The sequence below is a fragment of the Pan troglodytes genome, chromosome 1 (genome assembly GCF_028858775.2).
Source record: "Pan troglodytes isolate AG18354 chromosome 1, NHGRI_mPanTro3-v2.0_pri, whole genome shotgun sequence".
Lineage (NCBI taxonomy): Eukaryota > Metazoa > Chordata > Mammalia > Primates > Hominidae > Pan > Pan troglodytes.
In genome coordinates, this window is record NC_072398.2 from 221,292,292 (window position 1) to 221,308,446 (window position 16,155).

Consider the following 16,155-nt stretch of genomic DNA (forward strand, 5'->3'; position numbering starts at 1 on the left):
TTTTATGTTCAGGGGCCCCGGGGAAGAGAGTAAAGGAGCAGTTGCTGCTGTATTCTGTCATGGTCCCCAGGCATCCCTGCTAGGCCGCTGCAGCTCCACGGGAGCGTGCAGGCCACTTCAGCACCCCCACTCCCGGCCTCCTCCACGGAGCAGTGTGCACGGCACGGCTGACTCTTCTCCGCCTGGCTAGGGAGGTCCTAAGGACCACATTGCCCCTGCAGTCAGTTCCTACCGCTTTCTGACGTTTTTGCAAACTGTGGCTGGCATATGCCTGAATGAGCCAAATCAGAGCCCACCCGGCATGCCTGAGTTTCTGGCCCTCTTCGCTGGCCCTGGAGCATCAGCCCCTCAGCCCATGTGGGGCAGGGAGCGCCTGGGTACTCAGGAGGGATGGAGGGTGTGCACTGGGGAGTCATGGGCTTGGAAAAGCTAACAGGGCTCCTCTCTCTGCCTCTCCAGGATGAAGTGACACCCCCAGCTACATCCGAGGAGGTTCCAGGACCTGCTACGAGGTAAGGCCTGAGCCCCTCCCTGAGCCTCGCATCCTCTCCCCCACTGGTGACCACTCACCTAATGCACGTGTCACCCTGGACTGGCTTCAGTCCTGCTGAGCACCCAGGGGGAGATGAGAAGGTGGAGATGGGGAACTGCAGCCACCCCACCCATTCCGCCCTGATGGGAAAAGATGCCCTCCCGCCAGTAGGACCCCCTCGGTTTGGCTTTTAGGCTGGAAATGGTCTGGGGACATATGGATTGCAGACTTTGGGGAAGGAACGTGCTCAGGGCAGTGTGGGGCAGTGGGGCACCTGTGGTGGCTGGGCTCAGGTTACCCAGCCTGCGGTGCCCGCTCTCACAGTGCTGTTGCCTCCGTGGCGGTGGCCGGCTGTGCCTGGACGTGCTGCCCAAGCTCTGCCTCAAGAACCGCATGGACTCGAAGGCCCCAGAACCCCAGTCCTGCCTTCGCTCCTCGGAGGCTGTGCCACCCCTAGTGGCTTCCTCCATCCTCCCTAAGAGGCTGGCAGGGAGAAGGCCACGGCCGAGGCCAGGACAGGCTGCCATGTCCTGCCTTTCCTCAGGCACGGGGCTCCCCTGAAGTCCAAGCGTACGGGGCTGCCCCAGCCTGGCCCAGCCTTCACGGGCTGTGTCAGTCCCCGGGGTGGTGGCGCGAGAAACGGCGGGGCCACCGGGCCTCGGGCCCCAGGCAGTGCTGTGTCAGAGGTGACCGGTGGAACGCCAGTGTTATGTAAATAGCGGGGCCTGCCCGGCGGGCGAGCTGGCTGGCTGCAGCCATCCATCATCCCCGCTTGGCGGGGCGGGGGACAGACACGGCACCGTGCGCCTGGCTCCAAACCTGTTTGTTTTCCCTTTGTCTCTCGCGTTTCGGGCCCCGGCTGCGACCGACCGGCTCTGGGTTTTGTCCTACCGGCCCCCTTCCCCCCAGGAGGACGGAGAAGGGAGGAGATTCCCCGGCTCCCACCGCGGCATCCCTTTTGGACTTCAAAGGCTCCCCCAGCATTGTCTGCGCTGGCGGGCAGTGGCCCTGAAAACGTGATCAGAGGCGGCCCGGTGTAGGGCAGGCCCGGCCCGCGCCCTGCGCTCTCACTGGGGCCGGTGGATTCCTCCCTTTGCCGCCAGCACCACCCTGGTTACAGCTCCATCCCGGGTCCTCTCGGCCTTTCTCTCCCTGGTGCCCCTTCTTGCTCCCTTCTGGCCACTCCCGTCCTCCTCTTAACCATGGCCTCACCCCTGTCTCATGGAGTTGAGAATTCTAGAATCTTCAGAGCTGCGAGCCTCCATGCCTTCACATGGTCCATGAGGATCTGAGTGCCGTGGAAGGCTCCTCAGGATGCCCCAAGCTGGGACCAGTTCCTGGATATTGGCTTCCCACGCCGTGCCTTGTTCTCTGTCCCTTCCTTTGCTCTACCCTCTGATCACGAGAACCTTGCTTCCTCTAGAAACCTCCGCCCATGAGGTCCTGACAGGGTAGATAACTCCGTCCCCAGGCAGCAGGGTGAAGCCAGCCATTCCGTGTCCTGAAATTCAGCCCCAAGTGCTTCCATTCTCTGGAGCAGGGCTTGGCAGATGGGCCACCTTTGACCCACAGTCTGCTTTTATAAATAAAGTTTTATTGGAACACAGCCATGCCTATTTATTCAGGTATTAGCTATGGCTGCTTTCACTCTATACTTGCAGAGAGAGTTGAATGGCTACAACAGAGACTGTTTAGCTCACAAAGCCTAAAAGGTTAATAATTTTCTCTCTGGCCCTTTAGGGAAAAAGTTTTCCGGCCCCTGCTCGAGAGGTTTTAGCTCCTGCACTTTAGGGGGCCTCGGAGTCTGACCCTATGGAGAAGGGTGGGCTCCTGATTCCAGGGAGCACCTTGGAAAAAAAAGCCCCACAGGTCGTGGACTGGCAGCCCTGGGTCTTCTATTTCTGTGTCAGGGCCCTGGGAAGCAGCATAACCTCTGAGCGCCAGTTTCTCTATTTGTAAACTGCTGTCTGCTTCCCAGGCTTGTGGCAAGGAGGAGCTGGGGTGCCTGGGAGAAGCTGTGAAGGCTGCGTTATCGGGAGCTGCTGAGGGGCAAGCAGGCTGAGGGGGTAGTCCAGGTCTGAGACTGGGCCTATAGGTGGTGGGTGGGAACCAGGCTGCAGTCTGGCTGAGAAGGCCCTGGAGGTTACACAGTGGGTGCTGGCTCTGTCTAGGACCAGGGACCAAGGCCGCCCTGGCCCGGTTCTACTGCTGTGGGCCAAGGTCGGACTCAGGCTCCAAGCCCGAGAGGAAAGGCTGGAAGGGAGTGGGCAAGGAGACGGGAGCTGCGCCCGCAGCCAGAAGTCTGCTGCAGAGTCTGCTGGGCCTCCTCTCGTGCTAGGTCTGCTGCCATCTCTCTTGCTGTCCTCTTTTTGAGGGCTCCTGGCCTTTTGTCCATCTCTCTTTCCCCTCCAGGCCTCCTCTCTGCATCCCTCCATTTCCTCTTCCTCCTTGCCTTCCCACCACCCATAGCACCCCTACAACTCCATGGCTCTCTCTCTCTCTCTCTCTCTCTCTGCCTCTCCCTCTCTCTCCTTTTCATCTACTCGGAAGGCTTTACTTTACTTCCTTGTCACCCTAATTGATTGCATTAACCTTTCAGCGTATTGGATTTCCCCGGCATCGTGCAGAGAGCCCTGTGCAATATGCTTATAATCTAACCCATAATGGACAGTTTGCAGTCAACAAGCCCCTTCTCCCATCGGCCCCATTGACATCTCTCTTGCCCAGGCCACTGTGGCCACTTCCCCCGCTGGCAGGGGTGGGGCAGTGGAATGGGGCTGGGAGGAGGCAGACACAAACCTGGACCCACCGATGGGGTTCTTGGCCTCCCTCTCCTCCCAGCACTGCCTCCAGCCTCGCATCTCCCTCTCCAAGCTCCCTGGCCCGGGTCATTGCCAGGCCTCTGGTCTTCGTGATTCCTCCTGGCTTGGCCTTCTGCCCTTGGGACTCTCTAACAAGTGACTGATGGGGCTGGCTTGGATTTTGTGGGTGAGTTCCCTGTTCCACCCAGATGCTTCTCAGAGCAAATCTTTCCTCCTTCACTAGCCCAGGAGGCTTTGGGGAACGATGATGGTGGCCACTTCAGGAGGCAGGTGGTGGATAAGAGGAGGGGTCTGAGATCTCTGACCTTCACTGGCCTCTGAGCCAGTGGGAGGCCTCTGTGGACCTTCTGGAAGCTGGGCGCGCTCCTGGAAAGGGTGCAGGTGCATAGGGCAGACAGAAAGCAGGGGATCTGCTGAAGCCAAGGCAAGAGGGTGATGAAGACCCCGCCAGGGCTGGCCTGCGGGGAGCAAGGCAGCAGCAGCTCCTCCCAGCAGGCAAGGAAGTGGGCATGTGTCACCTGGGTTGGGACCTGTCCCCACACTCATCTCAGGATTGTGTGATTCGAGCGCTTGGTAGGGGACGTCTGGGAGTCTCTATTTCCCATCTAATGTTTGGCAGTAGCTCTGAGTGGATCCACCTGCTGTCCGCAAAGGAAGACAGACGCCGCCCAGGCAGCGGGGCCGGAAGCCCAAGAGAAGCCTCAGTAGGCAGGATGGCTCAGCCCAACGGGGGATGGGCCGGGGGAGGTGGAGAAACTGAGGCCTGGCTTGTCAGGCTGGCAGGAATGGGCTCCCTCAGGTCGGCTCCTGGACGAGCACCTGTTAGTTCAGCAGGAGGCAGGAAAGCCAGCCCCCCGTCAGCTGCCTGGTCCTAGGGGCTCAGCCCCAGGCCTGAGCCCTGGCCCCAGTCCGTCCCGGCCAAGGCTGCCAGCCCTCAAACCAGCAGCCTGATCGGCAGAGTCTTCATTCACGACAAGATGGGATGTCAGGTTGAATACATTAGTGTCAGGCTGGAGGAGCAGGACGGAAGCTCCCATTAGCCCTGGTGGTACTTCCTCTCTCCCGCACTGTTCTCCCTCCAGCCCTTTGCCCGTTATCTCCTTCTTCTGACCGCGCCCCCCCTCCTCCCATCACTCCATCACTCTGAAGGGCGAGCTTTGGCGAGAGGGGGCTGGACCTAAGTCCTTCCCATCCTCTCCCAAGGATTTTGGGGGTGGGCAGAGGGCACAGCAGGGAGAAGCCAGGCAGCGAATTAAAGTTTGTGATTGTCAGCATCAGGAGAAGCTAAATAACCCTGTAACTAGTATGAAGGTGAATTCACGGTCTGCTGCACACGGAGAATATGAGTGTCTGCGAGACAGGGAGAGTGCGGCACGGGAACCCGCCTGCCACGGTGGGCAGCCTCCTCTCCAGGGACCCGGGCGGGAGGCAGGAGGAGGGCCACGTACCCACTTCCCTGCCAGGGAGCAGCTGCCCAGGATCCCCACCAGACATCTGGGGCAGCTCAGCTCCTTGACAACCTGCTGGCCCTGGCATCAGGGGCCCAAGTAGATATTTGTAAGCACCAATGGTATACACCCATGGACACCAGCCCAGGCCTTGGACTGATCCATATTAACAGCTAATCCTTATTGAGCACTGACTGTGTGCGGGCTGAGTGCTGTGTGACAACAACTCTATTCAGGAAGTGCTAATATGATCCCCCGTCTTTCCCCCACTTTTTAATAGCTGCTTTATTGAGATATCATTCATATACCATAAAATTCACCTTTTCAAAATGTACAATTCAGTGGTTTTTAGGATATTCACAAGGTTGTACCATCATCACCACTATCTAATTTTAGAACATTTTCATTCCCCCAGGAAGAAACCCTGTACTCATTAGCAGTCCCTCTCCGTCCCCCACTATCAGCAGACCTAGGGTTCCACTAACGATGATTTCCTGAAGATGCTGGGAAGGTAGAGGGTCAGTGCCTGGGTTCAGGGAGCAGAGCCTGTAGAAGATGGAGCTGCGGTGTGAACCCAGGTACTGAGACTCCAGAGCTGGTGCTCCATGAGGGATTTCTTGATGTCCTGGCTGACCCCCACCCCACCCCTGACACACATGTGCCTATCATGTGTGTCTGACAGTTCAGGCTCAGGCGTGTACATACACCATCCAAACACCTAGACTCGGGCAGCAGCACACGTGTCTTCTCCCCAGGTACGCTGGCAGCTCCACATAGAAAACCTCACACCTCCCATAAGGACAGCGGGCCTCCCCTCCTGGGACCCCTCCCTTGGCTTCTCCCCAGCCCTGCTCCTAGAAGGGAGGCTTGGAGCAGGAACCAGCAGCAACAGGGTAACTGAAGTAGCCAGAGAAACCTAAGTGGTTTCAGAGCTTAAAATGAGAAATCCCATATCTTCTGCAGCTGATCATTGTAACTGAGACAAAATGCCAACCCAACATTCCAGAAAAGGTCCCCGCCCGGGCTGGGGCCACAGGCTGGGCCAGGCCCACAGGGCAACCCAACTAGCCCAGGTCCCTGCTTCATACTCTCTCTCTCTGTGTGTGTGTGTGTGTGTGTGTGTCTCTCTCTCTCTATCTCTCTTTCTCTCTCTCTCTGTCTCTCTCTCTCTTTCTCTGTCTCTGTTTCTCTCTCTCTCTCTCTTTCTCTCTCTCTCTGTCTCTCTCTCTCTTTCTCTGTCTCTCTTTCTCTCTCTCTCTCTCTTTCTCTCTCTCTCTGTCTCTCTCTCTCTTTCTCTGTCTCTGTTTCTCTCTCTCTCTGCCTGTCTCTCTTTCTCTCTCTCTGTCTCTGCTTCTCTTCTGTTTCTTCTCACCTTTTTCTTCCCACCTACCTCTCTCTTCTCTCACACTCCACGTTTCCACCCCAAAACTTTTTTTTAAAGTTTTTGTGGCCACACTCTTGAACTCACAAAAACTGGGAAATTAATGTGAAACCGTCGCTGCTTCTGATAAGAGAAACCTACAAGGGTGAGACAAAGGGGAAGGGAGACACAAGAGAATCAGTCTGTTGGATTTTGGTTTGGGGTTTTTTCCTCCTTCTTCTCTCTCCCTCCAAAGTGGAGGATCCGGCCGGGCCAGTTTGGATATTTATTAAGAAAAAGCCAAAGATAATTAACTTTTTTGTTTTTGTTTTGTTTGCGGGTGCCTCCCCTGCTGGCACTCCTGGCTGCCTGGCAAATTAAACCTGCTCCCGGCTCCCTGGGTGCTGGGCTGCCGGCAAGACTTCTGCCGACTGTCCTGGATCTGCCAGGGCTGCCAGCTGCCCACCCAACAACCTACCTTGGCTTTCAGACCTTGGGTCACTTTATGCCCCCACCGATGCCACCTCCCCAGGCTCTACTGACTCTGAGAGCACCTTTTAGAGCAGGGTAAGTGGGATGTGGGGGTTGGGGGAAGAGGAGGGGCTACTGTTTGGGGTTGTGGCCAGCACTTCCCTAAAAGGAAATGGGGGGAAAGTGTGATCCTCTCCCAGGGCACAAGGGCGTTCCTTCTGGCCAGTTCAGGGCCGTTGACTTCCCAGGAGAGGGGAAGGAGAACGGAGGATGAGCTGGAAGTGCAGGGAGAAGCCAGATTTGGGCCATGTCGATCCCCAGCAATTCTCCCCGAAGGCTGGTACCCTGCCAGGCCTCATGGGCCCCTGAGAACACCCTGGAGCAAGCAGCCTCTGGGCCATGGAGCCATGTGTGATACCTGTCCACCCCCAACCCCAGGCTCCATCTTGCTCCCACCCCCAACCCAGGCCAGGCCATGGGTGGGGGAGCAGTGGGGGAGCTGAGTGGCTGGAGAGCCAGTGCTTGGGTAAGAGCTGGCTGCCTCCGGTCCGGTCCGCTGTGCTGGAGCCACACAGAGCCCTGAGGCCAAGCTGTGACCTAAGCCTGAGCCCAATTCATGGGCCAAGAAGGTGACACTGGGAGTTAGAGGCTTCCTGGTATGAGACAGAGCTGAGGACTTCTCAGGAGCCAGGAGAGCCCACGAGAGGAAGGCCAGTTTGGAGGAGCTCGCTGGGGTTGGAGGTGCGGCTTGCCCCTCTGTTAAGCCAGTCCCCCTCAGCCCTCCCCTGCCAGGGACCCTCCTTGGCCCCTTGGCTTCATCCCCAGCTGGACAAGTAGGCAGTGATGGTGGGCCTCTTCCAGGTGGGGAGCCTGCTTCGGAGCCGGCCACAGAGAAGAGGGCATTTTTCAAGGATTTTGCTGGCCTTTTTTTTTTTCTCTGAAATATAAGGATGTGCAATTTTTTTGGTTTCAATTTAGCATTGGAGAATTTTATAATTTAGTAATTAAAATCTCTGATAGGCTTTAGAAATTGCGGCTAATTGAATTTAATGGGAAGATGATTTTCAATTTTATTTGATTACCGGGACCCCTGGCATCGGTATTTATGGGAAAAAAATGGGAAATGTGCTGTGTGGGCTAAGATGGCATAATTGAATTAGGGATAATCGGATTTCTCCGTCATGAATTTCACTATAATTTTCCTATAATTTTCCATTAGATATCTAGTTTACAAATATTCACAAAGAAATGAAGCTCTTTCGGAATGGAGATTGCTGGCTAACAGGATTACGGGGCCGAGCGTGCGGCTGTGCCAGCCCCTCTCCTGCCATAATGCAATCCCTGCGTCTGCCTTACACTCGGCGCGGCCCTCGCTCCGCCACCCACTCTGTGGCTCCTTTCTCCCCTTTGTTTCCTTCTTATCCTGTTGACCCCCTGCCCCAACACCCACCTGTCTGTGGCCCACGACCTCCCGTGCCCATGGCCGTGCCGTGGTGCCTTGGCTCTGCCCTCCCTCGGCCCCCATGCTTCCCGTCCACTTCGCTGGCTCACAGCTTTCCCGACACCCTCCCTCCATCGGCCCCGGAGCGGGCTCACACGCAAACACACGGACTCCCTCGCAGGTGCGAACATGCTTGTTCGCAGGCACACGCAGTCCTTTGGCCAAGGCTTCTGTGCCCTGGCCCAGTCGCCTCAGATGGAACCAGTTTATTGGGATCCTGGGGTGGGGTGCAAGAACAAAAGGAGCTTTGTTCAAGTTTATGTGAAAGTTACAAATTCAAAATGAGAGCAGATAAAGCATGAGATACCTGGTGTGTAAACAGGCTGGTGAGTGAGAAGGCCCCAGGCTCGGGAGGGAGAGAGTGTAGGTGGGCAACTTGGGGGTGCGGGGGGGTAACAGGAACCAGCGATGGCAGTGTGACAGGAAGGGCAGATGGCTTTCCTTGGTGCTGATGTGGGGAGCCTGGGTTGGGGGGAACCGCTGGGTTGCCTTCCACTTCTTTTTCTCTTGTGAGTGGGATGTCTCAGGAGGAGCTAGAGGCTCTGGGCCCGGGGACTCAAGATCAGAAGAGATTATGGCATTGGACTTCCATCCCTTGAGTCCCAGGCATGAAGGTCCTCACTGTGGCCTGGCTTTGGGGTTTCAGGTGTCCTCAAGGCAAAGATGGGCCATAGCCTCAAAAGATGCCTCTCCTCTTGGTATGAGCAGATACACTCAGAGAGAAAGAGAGAGAAGGGGGGGGCGCATAATCTGGGGGCCCCTCCATGACACAGCCTCTGACTCATACCCCACAACCTCGAAGCCTCCGCCGCCTTCTCTGACCTTCATAAATCCTTGTGCTCCGAGTTGGCCTGTTTCTTGCTTCTCTGACCGCTGCTCCTCCTCTGAAGGCCTTTTCTTCTTGGGCAGGGCCCACTCAGCCTGTGGCTACCTGGCCAGGGACTTGACAGAGTGGAGGCTTTCCAGGCATCCCCACACCTCCCTCCACTGCTGGCTGCCATCCCCCAAGCTCTCTCGAGTCCTGTCCCTTCCGCCATTCCTCTCTAGCCTTTGTCTGCCTGAGACCCCCCGAGTTACTGGGTGGCCATTCCAGGTGGTCCTGCCTGGGCAGCTGGAGGGAAGATGCTTTCCTTTTCCCCTCCACACCTTCCTCATGGGTCAGGCTCTGACCACTATCAGCTGAAGCCCAGGAAGACATTCAGAGCCAGCCAGTGGCTGTGTGGGTCACGTATGCAAGCAGCTCCCCATCTTTGCAGACATCTTCAAATGCACCCAGAAATCACCCCTTCTATCCCTTGCCTCCAGGCTTCCTCCTACACACAGTTGCCCAGATAGGAGAGCAGAGGCTCAGAATTGGGGTGGGGATTGATCACCTGCCGTCACCAGCCAGAGCTGCAAGCCTTTTGTTACGATGCCTTGCTTTGGGGAGTCATTGGGAGCAGCACCCAGAGGCATGTGTATACCCCACAGCGGTCCTGGACACAGATGCCCTCTCTGAGATCCCATGTCGGGAGCAGAGGCACACAGTCCTCTGTGCTGGGTGCCCGGTACGGGCAGTCATACTCCCAGGCTTAGACTTGGGGTAGTTCTGTTCCCTTATTCAGGGTTTTGGGGCCAGGGGCAGCTCAGTAAGGTTTCTAGGCCTCTCCAGCTGCTGTTCCTATGTAGGGATGGGTTGGGGAACCACAGAGCCAATGGGGCTGTGTGACGGCCAGGAGTGGGGACTGCCAGGAAGGCAGTGGGAAGGGCAGTGGAGTAGGGGAGGGATGCCCAACTCCCTGAGAGGCCATTTAGAACTATAGAGCAAGCAGGAAAAAAGGAGAAAAATGAGGGGAAAGTAGGAGAAAGAGTAGATTGTTAACTCCCTGATGTCTTTGCCCCAAGGCCTCCCTGGCCCCTCCCTTTGCAAAATAGAAATATTGCAAAAATAGGCCAGCGCCATGTTGCTGGATGCTGTCCAAAGACCAGGGAAGCCTGGGCCCTGCTCCCCTCCCCTCATCTGAAGGCAGTGTGGCCCCTCCTGAAAGAGGAGCGCTGGGAGAGGCGAGGAGGGCAGCAGGGTAGGTGAAGAAGGGACGGAGAACCAGGTCCTTCCTTAGCAAGGCTGCCCAAGGCCCTGCTCACCCCACCGTCTCTTTCCTTGAGGCCCTCTGGGCCGGATGCGTCACTTAAGTCACCAACATTTAAGGACTCTCAAAATATATGGCTGCAGCAGGGACATCTGGGGATGTCCCATGGTGCACGGTTCATGGAGGGGAGAACCCTCAAACTGCCTTCTCTGGCAGAAAAGAAAGAGGAGCACGGGGAGCACAAAGCGCCTGGCTGGCCATGGGCTGGCAGGAAATGAGGTTCCACGTTGAAGGGGACAGGCCTGGAGACGGCGTGGGGCGGGGGGGTGGCGGGGAGGGGAGGAGGAGCCGGGATGGGCCTCAGACTCCCTGGTTGAGGGTGCCTGTGCTCTACTGAGCGCCCTTCCTAGGGCAGCGGCCAGAGGGACAAGGCAGGGAGGAAGCGCAAGTGATGGCCGGGATCATGGGTCGGGGGCTGTGGGGGAATTGGGGCGCCGATCTCCATTCGTCTGGCTGCGGGGCGGATGGCCCAACTTTGAGGGAGGAGTGGGCAGAAAGACCGGAAGACCGGGGAGGCTCTGGGAGGACACTTGGACCCGTTTTAAGGGCAAAACCAAAGCAACGCCGAGGAAACCCCACTGCGTGTTCCAGGCCGGCGCTCCTGGGGCCCAGGGCCGGGGACGCGCGGGGTGCGGGGGCGCGCGGGCCTGACTGCGCCCTGCCCCGCCTCACCCCGCGCTCCTGTTCCTCCAGCTCCAGAAGCCACCAGTGCTGTGAGGGGAACACGAAATCCCTGTGCTACCCCAGGAGCCCCGAGCCCGCAGGCAGCGGGCAGGGGAGCAGGGGAGCGCGCGGCCCGGCGGGCGCGGCCCCGCGGCGCCTCACACCTGCGCCCGCCCTCGCGGAAAAGTTAGCGCGGCCGCGCGGGTCGTGGGGCAGGCGCGCGCGGCGGCCGTCGGTCGCGCTCGCGGGGCCCGAGCGGCCGCTGGCAGCATGCGAGCGCGCGCGCGGCCGCCGGCGGCCGGCAAGAGTGGGCGCGTGCCCGCGGGCGCCTTCCTCGGGCCGCGTTCCCCGCCCCGCGCCGGGTCCCCTCCCGCCTGCCCTGAGCGCAAGTCCCCGCCTCCTCCTCCCGGAGCCAGAGGTTTGGGGAATCGCAGAGCCAATGGAGCCGGCCGCCCTGCCAGTGCGGCGCGGGCGCGCGCGGCGGGGGCGCGCGGCGGGGGCGCGAGCGAGCGCGAGCCCATTCACTCCGGCACCGGGCGGCGGGCGGCGGGCGGCGGGCGGCGGGCGGCGGGCGGCGGGCGGCGGGCGGCGGGCCGGCGCACCGGGCGGCGGCGGCGGCGGCGGGGCCGCGCTCTGCTCTTTCACCTGCCGGGGCCGGCGCGGGCCGGGCCGAGGAGGCGGCGCCGCGGCCGCCCTGCCAATCACCGCGGCGCCTGGCAGCGCCCCCGGCCGCGCCCGCCCGCCCGCTCCCTCCTGCCAAACTGTTACCCTGAGTGTTACCGGCAGGAGCAATGACATCAGGGCTTTAAAACAACTTGTTATTCGGGGAGTAATCAGTTGCAATTAGGCATTAATTAAGTATTATGAAAGTTGATTATTTAAGTGAATTCGGCTTTCGACTCTCCGACTATGGTGAGTACCGGGCGCGGGCGGGGGAGGCCCGGGGGCCGCAGTCTCGGGCGGCGACCCGGGCGCGGGGCGCGGTCGGCGGGACGGGGGCGCCCCTGGGCCTCGCGGATCCCCCGGCCAGGGCCCCCAAGCCGGGGCCGCGCCGGCCGAGAGTTGCTGCCTTAGTTGGAGAAACTCAGGCGGCGCGGACCCGCGGGCGCGTGCGGGGCCGAGCGTGAGAAGCGGGCGGCGCGGAGGAGAAAGTTTCTCCGCCGCGGCCTCGGCGCCCGCCCGGGACGGGCCGCTCCTGCGGGGCGGGGGGCAAGCAGGGCGGGCGGCCGGGGTCCCGCGAGACGCTAACCCCGTGTTTCTTCTCTCCCGGTCTTCCCCTGGTGGCGTTCCGCGAAGAGTTTGGGACCAAGGAGAAGAGAATGGATCTTGGAACAGGTACCGGCCGGTGGGAACGCAGGGGCGGCTCTTTCACTTTTCTTTCGCTTCTTTTACGGAAGTTCTTATTTTTAGCCCAATGAGGTGGCGGCGGGGCCGGGTGGGGGCCGGGAGGGTCGGGCGGCTGCCTCCCGGCGTCCCGGCCTCGGGATCGGCGACTTCTGAGGCTGTTGTTGTTGTTATTTGCCACTTACTTAGAGGCTGTGACTAATGTGATGCTTGTCATTATGAAAGAACCGAGAGGAGCAGGAGCTGGGGGGCACCCAGAGAGAGGATTTAGGGGGTTTTTGTGGGGTTTTTGTTCTCCGTGTTTTTTGTATGGCTTCGTGTTTTTTTCTGTGTGTGTGCCTTTTTTTTTTTTTTTTTTTTTTTTGTTCTCTGCAAAGATCTTTGTGTGTCTGGCTCTGGGGTGTGTGTTTTTATTTTTTTAGTGGGGGGTGGTTTAGTTTTTGAAAGCAGCGTCCTGTTGGGAAAGGTGGTTAGTCTGGTTTCGGGGCGACTGTCTCAAGGTAAAGGAATTTAATTTATTTGGGACAAGGCTGTGTCGGATGATCAAGCTGCTTATTATGGCTAATGAGTATTTTTCACCTGAGAATCTGTGGGATGAGGTGGCTGTTATCAGTTCAAAGTGAGGGGCCCCGGACTGTCTCCCACCTGCCTCTTTAGCCCCCACCCTAGGGGTGGTGATGGACCAGACAGACTACTCAAAGTAGGCATCTGGGTTTGGGGGCCTCCTGTGGGACAAGGCCGGGGGCTCCAGGAGGCCTGGTGCTCACCTGGGGCAGTTTATCCTGATATTTTGGTGTTTTCTTGGGTTTAATCTAATTCTTTCCAGTGTTTTTGCCTTCAGCTCTTGCGGGCTTCCCATGGGCCCTGGCTATTGAAACCAAATTTTGACCAGGACCCTCACGTGCTAGGTTGACAAAAGCAGCTGTCTTCTTAAATGTTTTAAAAGAAACAAGCAGCCCGATCATTCATTGAGACTGATCTCTGAACTCTCCTGGTTCATTGATGGGATAGGTGATACTGGTGGCTGTTAGCGTTGTTGTTTATAATAGGCCCAAGTTCACAGCATCGGCCCTTGGGACCCATGAGCTGATATCTGACCTTCCAAGGTCAAAGGGGAGTGGGCAGAGAGACCGGAGGCAGCCCTGAGGGGCTGAGGATGGGTGGCACGGTGGCCGGTGAAGAAGGGCCTGTGTTTGTTGGGGGGAGGTGTCATTTGCAGAGTTTGAGGACTGTGTGACACCAGGTGTGATCTTGGCTGCTCTGACGTGGAGGGCCTGGGGACCTCTGCGCCCAGGAAGGGTGTGACACCCCCTGCTGGGCAAAGTGGTAAAGGTGTCTAAGGCCACGGCTGCCACCCTGCTCCTCCCTGCCCTCCACTCCCACAGAGAACCTGCCCGCCCCCACCTCCAGTCGGTGTCTCATCACCTCCCTCTCAGGCCCCACCCCCTTTCTTCGGAAATGGGGCCCCCACCCATCCCAGCCAAGAAGCAGACCTCAGAGATGGGCCTGGTGGCAATGCACCACCCCTTACCTGGGGCAGGAGAGCCTCTGCTTGTGGGCCAGCACACGGGACCCAGGCATTGCAGAGCTGGAAGGCAGGCCCTCTGGTTGGCCTCCTCCTAACCTGGGTGCCAGCTGGAGCCAGCGTCCATCCTCCTGCCATCCACCAACCAGTCCCTCCAAGTCTGTCATGGGGACAGTACTCCAAAGCCCTTCTCTAGGGTTTCCTGACTGGAGCGAGGGCCTCCCAGCCCTGGTAGGAGGCAGGTGGCAGAGCCTCTTGTGGCTTCTCTCCTGGGCCTTAGGGAGACTGACTTCTCCCAGCACTCCAGGGACAGGCTCTGGAAACTTTTCCTAGAAGCTAGAAGGGACCCTGAGGTCAGCTGCTTCCTCCTGTAGCTGGAGTAGAGCACTCCCAGTGGGACTCAGGCCTGGACTCTGGCCACTCAGAGGGGAGGCCCAGGGTGGCAGAGTTCTGACTGTTTCCTGGAGGAGTCATCTGGTGATACCATCTCAGTCTCTTCTTTGAACTTGGAAGTTTCACTTATAATCTCAGAACTTCAGAAGAAAAGCAATCTTCCCCCCACTTCACCAAAAAAGGGAAGCAGATGAGGACGCTGAGATCCCCTCTGAGCTGGTCCCTGGGCTGACTCCATGCTCATCTTCAGGAGCTGGGAACAGCTCCCTCAACTTCATAGTGCACGCGGCATACAGCTGGGGCCATGGGCCTCGTCTCTGGCCGGGGCTCGTGGCTGGTGAAGTGAGGGTCCCTTCCTCTGGGGCAGCATGGGCAGCTTCAGCCGAGGGCCTCTCTGACATAGTCCAAGGCCAGGGGCGCAGGCCTCGAAGGGCTGCTGGCATCATGGGCCCACCAAGCCTCTCTGATCGTAGGTTAACATCCCCGCGGCCCCGGACACATCTAGGTCCTGAAGGCCTTCAGCCATGAGGAAGTCAGTGGTGGGAGAGCCAAGCCTTCTCAGGAGGGGACAGAAGGACCTCAGGACCCTCAGGGGCCATGTGGACCCCCTTTCCCCCACCATAGTTCAGCCAAGGGCTGGATCAATCTGGACGTCTTTAGCAATAAAAAATGCCGATGTCGTCCTAATTCACCAGGCCCCGAGATGACAGCAAATTTACATTTTTTAATTAAACTAGCAGCCAGTTTTTATGAGAGGGGGTTGGGTTATGCAAATCAAATGGTTGTGTACGGAAGATTAGGAGAGTTTGGGAATAAATTCCACAAATGCTAATAAAAAAAAAAGGAAAGAGAGAGAGGGAGGGAGGGAGGGGAGAGAGGAAGAGAGGAGGACATAGTTCCATTAGGCCCTTTTAGAGTGATTTCCCTGGGGGAGGGAGCGGGAAGGGGGGAGGGGAGATGGGAGGAAGCTTTCAGACACAGGTACATCCATCCTGCAGTTGGGAAGCTCCCAGGGTTAGGTCCCACCAGGCTGATTCCCAGGCCCTGAACACAGCTAGAAGCCAGGGTAAAAATGGCGGTGAAGCACGGGTGGAGCTCTGAGCAGGCGTTCGCCCTTGACTCGTGGGGATCTGATGATAGTTGCCCCTTCTCTTCTTGAGACAAAGGGGTGGGGCTGTCCAAGGCGCGGAGGAGCCAAGATAGGCTCTACAAGGTCAAGGGCCAAAGAGGCAAGAGGGCAACTTTAAAGGGATGGCCACGGACTGCAGGGGGGGCCAGTGAGGGACAGTGCTGCCCATGTGTCGCTGTGGCTGCAGCCTTGTCGTCGAGGCGGGTCAATGGGAGGAAGCCCGGCCGGTTTCTTTCTCCTTCTGGGGCTCCAGGCCAGGACCCCCTTGCATTGCCAGCAGATCCCCCATCGCAGACAGCCCAGGCCTCAACTGTGGGGAGGCCAGGAAGCGTGGGATCAGAAGCTGGGCCAGGCTGGCTCATTTTCCTGATTCTCAGTAGCCCCATGCTTTGAGAGCATACTGTCTTGAGGTAGGCCGCAGACTTCTTCTAGACGGTGTCTAAGCCGAGAGAGCAAAGAGCTTGGCATCCCCAACCCAGCCCCAGTGTGTGCTGCTCAGGCCCCTACCCTGAGTGTCAACCACCTTCAGATCAGACCTTCCATGAGCTGCCAGGTCAAGGCCAGAGCCTTGCCAAGTGTGGAGGCTTCTAGGAACCTCACTAGCTCTGGTTACACCTTCGACCTGCCAGGCACCGGGGACTGAGAAGATTCCTGTGCTGTACTGGAGGAAGAGATTCCACGCCGGGTTTAGGGCAGAGCAGATTGCTCTCAATTTCCTTCCTCCAGCCTTTACTTGGCCAGATACACCCACTCAACCAGTCTAAGCTGGGGCCAGCCCCTGTAGCCAGGTTGGGCACCGGTTTTGCCAGTCTGCTGCAGGGGGTAGGTGCTCTGGGGC

At 58.5% G+C, this 16,155-nt stretch overlaps 1 protein-coding gene across 8 annotated transcripts in view; it reads left to right on the plus strand.

Annotated features, from left to right (window-relative positions):
* The window catches only part of CASZ1 (castor zinc finger 1), a 160,258-nt gene that overhangs the window by 90,772 nt on the left and 53,331 nt on the right, over window positions 1-16,155 (plus strand). For 5 of the 8 annotated variants that reach the window (XM_063786351.1, XM_063786371.1, XM_063786360.1 and 2 more), the window contains exons 1-2: window positions 11,626-11,838; window positions 12,223-12,261. In XM_063786351.1, the coding sequence (XP_063642421.1) occupies window positions 11,836-11,838; window positions 12,223-12,261 (42 nt within the window). In that variant the 5' untranslated portion in view covers window positions 11,626-11,835. Of the gene's footprint in view, window positions 1-459; window positions 513-11,622; window positions 11,839-12,222; window positions 12,262-16,155 lie in introns of those variants that run through there. The other 3 variants (XM_063786374.1, XM_063786368.1, XM_063786383.1) reach the window with 2 other exon arrangements.